The sequence below is a fragment of the Nannospalax galili genome, unplaced genomic scaffold (assembly GCF_000622305.1).
Source record: "Nannospalax galili isolate Female #2095 unplaced genomic scaffold, S.galili_v1.0 scaffold664, whole genome shotgun sequence".
Taxonomy (NCBI): Eukaryota; Metazoa; Chordata; class Mammalia; order Rodentia; family Spalacidae; genus Nannospalax; species Nannospalax galili.
Genome location: NW_008354274.1, coordinates 3220470 through 3233168, shown reverse-complemented (window position 1 = coordinate 3233168; position 12699 = coordinate 3220470). Strand labels below are relative to the sequence as shown.

At 50.9% G+C, this 12699-nt stretch overlaps 1 protein-coding gene across 10 annotated transcripts in view; it reads right to left on the bottom strand.

The window, feature by feature from the left end:
- Positions 1 to 300: 300 nt before the first annotated feature.
- Iqce (IQ motif containing E) overlaps positions 301 to 12699 on the bottom strand; it is a 43831-nt gene continuing 31432 nt past the window's right edge. For 5 of the 10 annotated variants that reach the window (XM_017802790.2, XM_029555152.1, XM_008851392.3 and 2 more), the window contains 7 exons: positions 11489 to 11659; positions 9650 to 9673; positions 7663 to 7776; positions 7270 to 7391; positions 6394 to 6494; positions 2685 to 2918; positions 301 to 2181 (listed from right to left, as the gene is read on the bottom strand). In XM_017802790.2, coding sequence (XP_017658279.1) covers positions 2054 to 2181; positions 2685 to 2918; positions 6394 to 6494; positions 7270 to 7391; positions 7663 to 7776; positions 9650 to 9673; positions 11489 to 11659 — 894 coding nt within the window. In that variant the 3' untranslated portion in view covers positions 301 to 2053. Of the gene's footprint in view, positions 2182 to 2684; positions 2919 to 6323; positions 6495 to 7269; positions 7433 to 7662; positions 7777 to 9649; positions 9674 to 11488; positions 11660 to 12699 lie in introns of those variants that run through there. The other 5 variants (XM_029555150.1, XR_003846827.1, XR_003846826.1 and 2 more) reach the window with 5 other exon arrangements.

The window sequence follows — 12699 nt, the reverse complement described above, 5'->3', positions numbered from 1 at the left end:
CCACCCCCATTTCACCCCACTCACAGCCCCAAGCTTTTTGTCCACACCTTGCCCCGCCCCAACCCTCAGTAGGTTTGGCTCCCATTGTGGGCCTAGCCGGGTGGCCAGATGTCCAACTTGCACCTCTGAAACCAAGGCCAGCAAGAGAGGCCTATCTTGTAGATCTGGGAGAAGTTCAAGGCTGAACTGGTTAGCAGGACTCCCAGTCCCCAGATGGGGACTTCTGCATCAGAACACAGCATGGGCTGCTCTAGCAGGGGGTCTCTGGGTGGTCAGCACAGAACACAGGACAGAGGAGGACTAGCTGGAGGCGCTGTCATTTACTGAGGTAGCTGTAAGACTGAGAGTTGGCTTTTAATAGTGTGTTGCACTAAGAAGTTGTACAGCTTTCCAGTTCTCAGACAACTCAAGTGTAGGAACTAATCTTGACCTCCCCAACCCCCAATGGCAGGTCAGGTGCAGAGACCCTGTCCTGATGCTGGGGTGCTGTTAGCCCCTTCTCTCCTACCCTGTAACCGAGAACTCAGGCCCCTGGTTCTCAGAACACCGAGTAAAATGCCTGCTGTCAAATGAGAAAGGGGACAGAACAGTCATGTAAGCCGCCCACTCTGTGCCCCCACTCACACGAGGGTCACCTATGGCCACCCTCTTGTGCCTTAGTGGATGGATCTGAAGCTTCAAAGGATGGCACCGATCACAGGGAACACACCCCAGACACGACTAGTAGGGCTTCAGTTGGCTCTCCTGTGGGTAAACTTAGCAATAAAATTAACTGGGGAAAAGGAAAGATCTGGCAATCCACAGACCAAATACAGAAAAAATTAAGCTGGTGAGGGTCCTGGCTGAGTTCCTTTCTACCCACAGGTAGAGAAAGGGGCTGGTCCTGTTGCAGTTCTGGGAGCTCCTTACTCTCCATCCAGTAGGCAGACAAGGCCTGCCCAAGGGCTCCGCCTCCTTGGCCTCTGACAGCCATTCTGGACGCCCAAGAATTAAACTGTCCCTAAGGGCGAACCCTATGGTGTTCCTATTGGTTCAGTCTGAGGAGCTTTCTAGCACTGGTGTCTCCTAAGACAACTAGTTCTGCCTAGCCAGCCAGTCCCACAGGGATTCTGGAGGAGACTCAGGCAGCAGACCTGGACTACACAGATGTCTGGATGCCCCTGAAACCCTGACCAAGCCTGAGGCCCCTTGTTCTCACCCACTGACAGGAGCTAATCTCAGACAAGTGAGGGACCAGTACCCCAATTTGCTGGCTGCTGAGGGGGTTAGGCAGTACTGGTGGCTTACAAAGGCCTTCAGATACCAGGGGACAGAGGCTATCCTCAGATCTAAATTGGAACTCGTCCTACCCACCATGAGAAGACAGCCGCCTCCCAGCCCTGCTCCGGGTTTTCTCTTTGGGTGACCCCTGGAGGTTGCCCTGGGCTGCCTTTCCCAACAGCAGGTGTGCTGCCCTGTTAGACACTGCTGGGTACTTTCTTCCAAGAGTTGGTCCTCCCAGGGATAAGATTCCACTCAGACTTTCCTACGGGGAAGGATGAAGTCGGGGACAGGAGGGAAGGAAGCAGGGGAGTCCATGGGCCAGGAACCCGTTCGGAAAGCCCATAGTTTCTTGCTGGCTTGATGTGGCTGCATTCGGTTATGGGGATAGGGGAAGGGGTAGCTCTGCCCCCATAAGGCACTGGGCAGCACCCAGGCAAGGACATCACAGGACGAGGAAGGATGACCCTCAATAGCTGTTGATAATGCCAAGGTCAAGGGCAAGGTCAAGCTGCCCTAAGACTCCTCAGTGCCTTGATTTGGGTAGATTTGGGTGGATTTGGGTGGAAATGTGGGCTGAACAGAGAGAGGAGAGGGAGTGGCCACCCACTCTGCCCAGGAAGGCACACAGAGGCCATGAGGATCCCTCAAAGGCACTTGCACAACCCCAAGAAAACCCATGGCGATGCTGAAGTACTCCCGAGGTAGGACTCTTTCCCTAGAAAGACAGGCCATCTTCTCAGAGTCCTCTAACCGTCCCCAGCCACCTCACCTGGAGGCAATGACTGGGGACCTAGAATGGAGAGGGGCTCTTCTTCTTCTTGGGCAGAAAGGGTGAGATGATAATGTCATCTGAGTCATCGGAGTTGAAGTCCTCCACAGGCAGGGGTGATACAAGCTGTAGCCCTGCAGAACAAGGCTCTGTTGAAATGAACCAGAGATGGAGGTCAGCCAGGTGGAGTCTGCCACAGGATCTGTGTTCTGGGGCTGTGGGCCTTATACTCAACAATGCCTGAGGCCCCACCAACATGAGCCAAGGGCCCACCTTCAGAGCCTACCTGCATACTGCCACAGAGCCTCTTTTTAGCTCCATAACCCCTGTGATAGTTTGGCAGGTCCTGAAATTAAAACACTTGCAAGCCTGATGTGGTGTTGCACACCTGTCATCCCAGCTCTCAGGAGGCTAAGGAAGAAGGATCATAAATTTAAGGGCAGCCTGGGCTACAGTAAGTTTGAGGCCAGCCTGGACTTAACAGCAAGACTGGCTCAGTAAACAAAAAACACTTACAAGGGGAAATGGAATCTAGTGGCCGCTGTGTGTAAAAGCAGGTTTCTGGCTGGAAGTGGGGCCCCCAGCTGCCTGCCCAGCCTAGAGAGAAGACAGGCAGAGGTGAGGGCACCAGGCAGAAGCAGAGGGGACATACCCAGGGATGGTGGCCGAGAACTTCCGGCACTGCTGCTCCTTTCTTCACACGCATCCACGCACATCACACCCTTCACACTGGAACAAGGCACAGCCTTCAGACTGGATGGGGACAGGCAACTCCATTCGCCACCTTGGGCAGAGTGGGGGGCAGACGGATGTGAGGAGGGAACAGTGTCCACCATAGCAGTCTCCCTCGGCTCCTCCTTGGCAAAGGGCCCCACTCTAATTGCTCCTAAAGATGAGGGTTAAAAAAAAAAAAAGAATCTATTACTGATTTGAAATTTAAAAAAATATTACAGTTCAATCGTGAAACAGATAATGTAAGGGCGTTAATTAACTTTTGTTAATTAAAAAAGTTAACATGAAAGTAGAACCTTAGGAAATTAAAAATAGTTTCAAATATTTTCAAGATTTTTCTCTCATGTTTTGTAATATCTGTGTGTGTGTGTGTGTTTGTGTGTGTGTGTGTGTATGTAGGCATGTGAGTACCATGGGGCAGAAGTAGTGGTTCGATGACAACCAGGGTGTCAGTTCTCACCTTCCATCTTGTTTGAGACAGGGTCTCATGTAACCCAGAATAGCCTCAAGTAACTATATAGCTGAGGCTGGCCTGGAACAGTTCATTCTTTTGTCTCTGTTGGGACTGAAGGCATGTGCCACTATACCTGGCATTTATTTTTCTTTAAAACCACAATCAAGGACTGGGTGTGGTGGCTCCTGCCTGTAATCCTAGCACTTGGGGAACAGAGGCAGGAAGATTGTCAAGTGGAGGCTAGCCTGGGCTACAGAATAAGACCCGTTCTCAACAACAACAACAACCAAAAAACCTGACACAATCAGCTCAAATACATGGCTTCTACTTCTCACATGGACATTCTAGGGTCACTAGCAGCTGATGCCTCCATGCCAGCCAGTCTGTACAGGTGGGTGAATCTGCTGCTTTAAAATCACTTTTGATAGGAGGAAAGTGCAGCATAAACAAACATTTTGGCCCTGACCAAATAATCTAAAGGTCAGCAGACAGGGGGCCTGTGAAATCTGCATACATGGTATTTTGGAGAGTAGTCTAAAGCCTTTTGGGGCATGGAAGGCTGCAGACTAGGGGTGGCTTTGTCCCTTTGCCTGAAATCCCAGGGCTTCTGGTCTTGGCTCACTGAGCTTTCCAGACAAGGGTTTGGAGAGAATATCAAAGTTCACAGTTCTGCAGCTCTGACACAGCTAGGAAAATGATGGCTGACACATTTTAAAGTGTGACGTCAGGTTAAACATGGTATGACAGAGGTTCTCCAAGATGGGCTCCTATGGGGCCCCTGGGAAGGGAAGTGGGGTGACTGACCTGGGAACTGGTTAAGGCTTGGGGATGTGATTCAGCAGTGCTTATCTAGAATCTTCCAGTGAAGGCTGGGGGTGTGGCTCAGTGGTAGAGCACCTGCCTAGAATTCCCCAATGAGGGGCTGGGGCTGGGGCTCAGTGGTAGAGTACCTGCCTAGAATCCCCCAGTGAAGGCTGGGGGGTGGCTCAGTGGTAGAGCACCTGCCTAGAATCCCTCAGTGAGGGGCTGGGGTTTGGCTCAGGGTCAGAGCACCTGCCTAGAATTCCCCAATGAGGGGCTGGAGTGTGGCTCAGTGGTAGAGCACCTGCCTAGAATCCCTCAGTGAGGGGCTGGGGTTTGGCTCAGGGTCAGAGCACCTGCCTAGAATTCCCCAATGAGGGGCTGGAGTGTGGCTCAGTGGTAGAGCCCCTGCCTGGAATCCTCCAATGAGGGTCTCAGGTGTGGCTCAGCAGATCACTTCCCTAGCATGTACAAGGCCCTGGGTTCCATCTCTAGCACCCAAGAAAATAAGAACAGCAGAGAGCCAGCCAGGCTGAAGACCTGCTGACCATGGGGTATAAGTGGGCTTAGAGTCAAGAGTCATGGCCTTGTCCTCACTGTGGCCTGTTCTGCCATCCAGAGGAGGGGTAACTACTTAAGACAGTGCTACCCCATCCACCACTGCCCCACATTTAGCTGAGCAAGGCTGCAGGCTTGCCGGCTCCTCTGCCTCATCTTCATCCTCAGCAGACTCCCCACTGCTTGCCTCATTGTTCTCCTTACCTGAAGGGCCCATTCTGTATAAGGCATGTTCAGTACCGGGAGGACCCATCACCACCCATCTGTCCCAGGCAGCCAGCACACCTCTCGCCCTTGCCAGCCTCCCTTGGTTCTACCTCTGAGACCCAGGAGCTCAGCACAGAGGCTTCTCTGTGAAGCACCAGGTGACTCAGCTCCCTGGGGTGCCATACTCATGGGTGCCTCACCAAGGACAGTCACAAGAGGCAGGAGGAGCCTCAGGCACATTCGGACACATTCGGGCTTGTGTGTGTGTGTGTGTGTGTGTGTGAGAGAGAGAGAGAGAGAGAGAGAGAGAGAGAGAGAGAAAGAGAGAGACAGCTAGATCCACACCCTGGGCTTCTGTGTGTGTGTGTGTGTTTATGTTTGGGTAAAGGCTAGAGTTAACCATTAACCCCAGGTGTCATTCCTCAGGCTCTGTCCACCTGAGTGTTTTTGCTTTTTATTTTTTCAAATTTATTTATTTTCTTTTAAAAATTATTTTTTATTTTATGCATATGAATGTACTGCTTGCATGCAGTAAGTGTACCTGTGTTGTGTAATGCTGGAGGAGGCCAGAGGAGGGCATCAGATCCCCTGGAACTGGAGTTAAGGATGGCTGTTGGCTGCCATGTGGGTGCTGGGATTTGAAGCCAGATCTTCTGCAAGAGCACCCAGTGCTCTTAACTGCTGAGCCATCTCTCCATGCACCAGGTTTATTTATTTTCATTTTATGTGCATGCATGTTTTGCCTGAATGTACGTAAGTGCACCATGTTGTGCAAGATCCACAGAGGACAGAAGAGGTCGCCAGATCCTCTGGAACTGGAGTTATAGATAGCTGTTAGCTGTCATGTGGGTGCTGGGAACTGAACCCAGGTCCTCTGCAAAAGCAGCCAGTGCTCTTAACTGCTGAGCCATCTCTCCAGCCCGTTTTTTGTTTTTTGACAGGATCTCACTGGCCTGGACTTCCTGATTTGGTTAGACTGGCTGGCCAGTGAGCTCCAGGGATCTGCCTGTCTCTACCTCCCCAGTGCTGGATTACAAGCCTGTACTACCGATGCCCAGGGTTTTTTTCAACGTGGCTCCTGAGGACTGAACTCAGTTCCTTCTGCTTACCTTGCAAACATTTTACGAACGGAGCTATTGCTCTACCCCCACCCCACCTTGGGTGTCTTTACCCAGTGTTTGTTTCTTTGACTGGAACCAGGGCCTCGCACACGCTACAAGTGCTCTACCTCTGAGCTACATCCCTAGTCTATTTTGGGGCTTTAATGGAACAGAAAAAAGGAATGTGGGGGTGTTTTACTAAACAAACAAGAGAAGCCCAGGCCCAATGAACGCTGGAGAGACAAAAGCCAGGAGACAAAACCACAGTGGCTGGGCTGTGGACTGTGGATGTGGGGCCCACATAACTGGCATGGCTGATGCAGAGCTGTCTGCAGCCTGCTGGCTTGAACCCTGGCTTCTGTCTCAGCAGCAACACAGGAAGCTGAGCTGCACATTATCCTGGTGCAAGCTGTGATTTTAAAGTCCCCTGTATCCTTACCCAGACCTCTTTGGGCTTAACCCTTGGAGGGCCAGTTGCCCCTAGTGTCTGAATCAGCTGTAGGAATTACCAGAAGAAGCCTCAAGGCCAGGTAGGGAGGTGGATTCTGGGTGTGTGGCCACAGCAGCTCCCCTCTGAGGTGCCATGGTGGCTGTCCCTTTGCAGCTGGCACTGAAAGACAGAAAGTTCCACTGAGCCTTCCTGACCTGCCTGCATAGCACTGGGTGATGCTTGCAGTGGCCATATCGACAGGCATAACACTGTGCGAGTGTATCCAGGGCTCTAAAGCACTGACCCTTAGACTCAGATTCGTGCTGTGCCCATGTTGTCAGCACCTGCCAAGCTCAAGATGCTCAGCTTTTATATTTTATGCATTTTTTGAGATGGTCTATTTAGTCTAGGCTAGACTCAAACTTACTATGTAGCTCAGACTGGTCTCAAACTCACTCTGTACCCAGGCTAGCCTGGAACTTATTACATACCCCAGGCTGAACCAGACCTTTCTATATAGCCTAGGCTGACCTCAAACTCATGATCTTCCTGCCTCAGTCTTCCAAGCACTGAGATTATAGCCATGTGCCACTGTGCTAAATCACATCTTTCTTTAAAATGAAGAGTGGCCCACCCATAGTGACCACCCACTGACAGGCCCCTGGCCCACAGGGCATTCAAACACCTTCTACTTGCTTCTTTCCATCATGAAAATGGAATTCCAGAAAGGTTTCCACCAAAAGATAAGCGCCCTCAGCCTATACCACATCCACAATGAAGAGGGAATTTCCCCCAAAGCCCCACTCTTGCTGTCGTGAACCATCAGGTCATGGCTCACACAGCAGACACCCCAACAGCACACTACCACATATACCATGCCTGCATCCTGGCTGGCCCTGCACTATGTGTTCCTCTCACAGTGACACAGCACAGAGGTGCCTGTGACTCCACTCACATGAACCTGGCCCGGGCCAGGTGTCCCCGGAGGACGGATTGGATGACGGTGATAGCCTCCTCTTGTGCTGGGCTGTCATCAGCTTGGGCGATGGGGCTTGGGCCACGGGGTGTGGGAGAGTGCTGTGGATGATGACATTAGAGACACCTGGCTGGGGACCGTCCTGCAGCATGCAAGCATCAGACTTTAGACCTCAGAGCCATCTGGTTAAATCCAACAAGGCTGAGTTGAAGGTGCCACTGAGGAGCTGTCGGGGGTCATGGGATGGCCGGTATACCTGCCCAGCCAGGAAAGCCTGGAAGATGCAAAGGGCCCGAGTTCCTCTCGGTGGAGGAAGCCTAAGAGGACTGCAGAAGGAACAACTAGCCTGCGTCCAGCCAGCCAGATGGTTACCTGGGTGGGAAGGCTGGGCAGGCTGGGGAATGAGCTGGAGTCCCGGGCTTTGCTTTGCAACAGCTTCGAGCGAGCTAGGTGACCCCTGAAGGCCGCCTGGAGTGCAGTGGCTGCCTGGCAGGGAAGAACAGAAAAAGTTTCTCATGTCCTGGGAAGATGGGATCGGGTGGGGATTAAAGGGGAATCAAGAAAACTCCTTCTCTTACTGCTGCAGGAGACTGTCATAGTGCCTCCTGTCCCCTCTCCCTCCCCTCCCAAGCTGGTACATGTACCAGACCCCCAGGGAGAGAAAGGCACAGGCTGGCTGCCCCAACAAACCCAGTCTGAAACAAACTGATCAGCTGCCAAGCACAGTTACACTGCTTGCTAATATTCACATTTTACACTTTAAAATTTTGTTTTCTTTGTGAGATAGTCTGCCCATGTAGTCCTGGCTGTTATCAAACCTATGGTGATCCTCTTATGTCTGCTTCCCGAGGGCTGGGATTACAGGTGTGTGCTACCATGTTGTCCAGACTTCATATACTGACATGTCCTACACTGGGACTGTTCACTCCATTTCATCTACTTTCCATCACGTACGTCCTCCGTAACCACGTTAAAGCAAGGTCTTAACCTCAGCTGATTCTCCTTTTATTCTTTTTCCTTCTGTAGTGTTGAGGGCTAAACCCAGAGTCTCTTGCATGATAGGCAAGTGCTCTACCACTGAGTCAGCCCCTCACTGGGGGATTCTAGGCAGGCAGGGTAGGTAGGAGTCACTCTGGGTTTGCTCTTGGTGTGACTGGCAGACATTATGGAGTAGTGGTATCTGATTCTTAAAAATGTCTCCTAGGCAGCTGCAGGACGTGGGAGGGCAGGAAGGCAGCAGATCACTGTAGTGATCCAGGCAGGAAGTGATGGCAAGATCCACAGAACTGGGACAAGAGGCTGAACGCTGGGCATGTCTCAGAGGCAGCTCCTGGGCATGGCTGGATTGGTGTGGGATGTCTCTGAAGGGAGGAGGAAGGATTTTAATGCCTTTGGTTCTAGGCAAATGGGTAAATGGTGGGCAGTGCTTTGGAAGACAGGCAGTACTGCAGGAAGAGCAGGGAGCAAGAGCACGTCTGTGGAGGCGGTTAAGAGCACTGGCTGCTCTTGCAGAGGACCTGGGTTCAGTTCCCAGCACCCACATGGCGGCCAACAACTGTCTGTAACTCTAGTTCCAGGAATCTGACTGTCTCTTCTGGCCTCTGCATGCATTCCATGCACATGGTGCACTTACATACATGCAGGCAAAACAGTCATGCATATAAAATAAAAATAAGTATTAGAATTTTCAAAAAAAAAAAAAAACACAAACACTTCTGCTGTGAGTGGGCTTTGTCTTTAGGTGACCTTACATGGTGACCCTGTCTGGAGGAGTGACAGGTGCTGTGATCCAGGCCTGGCTGAGGTTACCTAGTGGGCAGCAGGATGTTGAGCTGAGGTAGACCAAGATGTTGCTGGCAAAGGGATTGCTTTATCATGCCACTGCTGAGGCCACTGTAGGGCCGCTGCCCTGAAGCAGGGCCTCTTTGGTCTGCTGTGTCATGTGGCCTCTCCCGCTGCCACCTGTTCTCAGTGTCTGCACAGTGCCATGCTGCTTGCTGCCCTTGGCTGCCACTAGAGGCCCCAGATAGGTCAGGGTGTGACTCAGTGGTAGAGCTCTTGCCTAGAATCCCCCAGTGAAGGGCTGAGTTCAGTGATAGAACACTCAGTGGCAGAGATAGAAGAACCACTGGTGTTTTCTGGAAGTGAGCCTAGCTCCAGGTTCAGTGAGAGGGAGGCCTTGTCTCAAGAGAATGAGGTCGAGAGAGTGCAGAGCAGGCCCCCTCCTATATGCACATACATCACACACACACACACACACACACACACACACACACACACACACACTTCTCACTATTTTTGGTTACTTTACACCAAAGTAAATATAGGTGTTTTGACTGGTGAAATCAGCCTGGCTTACCTCATCCAGTGCAGCCTCTCTTTTCTGAAACAAAGAAATAAAAAGAGGAAATGAAGGTGAGAAAAGTCTCCATGCTTTCCACTCCTTAAGAACCCATTCTTGTTAGTACATGTGATGGCTAAACTTCACTGTCAACTTGACGAGACTTAGAATCACCTGGCAGACACACCTCTGGGCCCATCTGTGAGGGAGTTTCTAGACTGGGTTAACTGAGGAGGGAAGACCCACCCTGAATGTGGGCAGCACCATCCCCTGGGCTGGGGTCCTGACTGAAAAAGTGGAGAAAGTGAGCTGAGCACCAGCATCCATCTCTCTGCTTCCTGACTGTGGATGCCATGTGACCAGCTGCCTCATGTTACTGCCACCACACCTTTCCATCATGATGGACTGCGCCCTCAAACTGTGACCCACAATAAACCCTTTCCTTTTAAAGTTGCTTCAGGTCAGGCATTTTGTTACAGCAATGAGAAAGTAACCTATGTTGTGTCAAGCAATGGGTTTCGTGACATTTTGTTCAAGTACATCATGTGCTTTGATGGTAATTCAATCTCCAAACTATCATCACCTACCTCCCTACTTTCTACACCTCCATCTGCTCAGCTACAGCCAACAAGGGCTTCGGACCAGTAGGCAAGTGGTTTCTAAGACCCAATAGCAAAGGTCCAGGTGTAGCAGAGGTTGGCTCAGAATTTTCTTATGCTAGAAATCAAAGACATGCTCAGTACGACAAAAGCCACAGGGGTCAGAGCCCAGGGACTCTCTGGACCACACTGGAATGATTTGAATATTAAATATTAAAGAGAATAACAGCTGAAACTAATTTTAAGAGAGTCAATAAATTAAAACATTTGAGCCCATATTAACACTCCTCCTAGGAGGGTGGGGGAAGAGTCAAGGAGGAGCATCTGTGCTGCAGAGGGGACCATCCGTGGAGCCAGGGTTTACTTAACAAGGAGGCGTCTGCCTGCCTTCCTTAGGAGCACCCAAGCTCATGGAATGCTACACTGCTTACACAAAGGAAGCCCATATCAAGCAGAGACATGGGCCTGGAAAGCAGTCCGTCCACGGCCATCCAAGAAGGTCAAAGCCACGGCCCACAAGGGACCGCTAAGGGCAGTGAGGCCAAGACTCACTCTCTGCAGGTCACTGCACTGTTGCCAGTTTATTTGTTTGAGACAGAGTCTCATGTGATCCAAGCTGACCTCAAGCTGAGACTAACCCTGAACTCCTGATCCTCTTGAGTGCTGGGAGTACAGGCCTGCATCACCTTTCCTTTCAAGAGGCCAGCACTAGCAGCCACCTTCGGTGGGCTGTCCCAGTCTAAGTACCAGCTGTGCTGGTTAGTTTTTTGTCATCTTCACACTTGGGAAAAGAGAACCTCAACTGAGGAACTTCCCCATGGGATTGGCCTGTGGACATGTCTGTGAGGCATCTTCTTTTCTGTTCTCTTAATTTTCTTGATTGCTAACTGATGTAGGCAGGCCCAGGCCACTGTCAGCAGTGCCATCCCTAGGCAGGTGGACCTGGGGTGTTAAAAAAAAAAAAAAAAAGCAGCGGAGGAGGCCCGGGAAGCAAGCCAGCCACCGGGCAGCGTTCCTCCATTGCCTCCACTTGAGTTCCTGCCCTGACTTCCCTCACTGCTTGGAAGTATAATGAAATAAACCCTTCTTCCCCAAGCTGTTTTTGGTCAGTGTATTATCACAGCAACAGAAACGAAATTAGGACAGTGACTGATGACACAGGTGGGTGGATGTGTTGAGTAGATGTGCTGAATATGCCAGTTGAGTGAACATATCGACATGGGATGCTTTCTACAGCTGGGCAGACGGGGACGCTCACTTTGCCCCTGTAGGCCCTCCACTGGGCCTGGAGGGTCTTGGCGGCAGCCTCTCTCTTCTCTTCGGAGCAGGGGGTGGAAGGCCGGGAGCCACTGTTGTGGGAGTCTGGCTCAGAGTCGTCTGGCTGTGAGTGCTTACTGCAGGCCGAAGGTATATGGAGCGCTTGGTGGGCCTGCAGGAAATGAAAGGGGGTGGCTGCTTTAGAGAGATCAGCAGCAAGCAATGGGCAGGATATTAACCAGGATATTACCCAGCGGGGTGGCAGGCACGCTCATCAGACAAGAGACTTAAAAGGAAGTCTGAGCCTTGCACACTGGCGGGCCTTTTTGGGCTCTTTTTTAAAGTTTAATGCTACATGATGAAAGTGGGATTTGGGAGCTGAAGTGAAGATACTTCTAATGTGGTTTTTGGTAGAAAGAAGCAGGCACTGTGGTTGTACCACTAAGTCTGAGCCTTGCACACTGGCGGGCCTTTTTGGGCTCTTTTTTAAAGTTTAATGCTACATGATGAAAGTGGGATTTGGGAGGCTGAAGTGAAGATACTTCTAATGTGGTTTTTGGCAGAAAGAAGCAGGCACTGTGGTTGTACCACTAAAACACCATCTGACTTCTGCCAGTTAAGGCCCTTGAAATTTGCCATCCACAAGGGCTGTTCTCAATGAAAGTAAAAATACCTGGCTATTTTTCTCACATCAAAAAGGCATGTTCAGTGCTGGGGAGATGGCCCAGTCTCAGTCAGATGTGTGGTAAGCATGAGGACTTGAGTTCAGATCCCCAGGACCTACGTAAAAGGGCAGGTATGGGGGTGTGTGTGCTTAGAATCCTAGCCCTTAGAGGCAGAGACAGGCTTAATGACCAGCCAGCCTACCCTACTTGTTTCAAAAAACAAGGTGGACAGCTCAATACCTGAGGTTTACCTCTGGTCTTTACATGTCTGTACACATGTACCTATCTCTACACACAAGGGCAAGTTTAGGGCTGGGGATGTGGCTCAGTTGGTAGAGTGCTTACCTAGCATGCACAAAGTCCTGGGTTCCATCCCTAGCATCTCATAAATCGGACTTGGTGACAGACACATGCCTATAACCCCAGTACTCAAGAGGTGGAGGCAAAGGGAACAGAGCTCAAGGTCATCCTTGGCTATAAAGCAAATTCAAAGCCTACATGAGGAGGCTTTTGTCTCATGGACTACATGAGACCCTTTCTCAAGAAA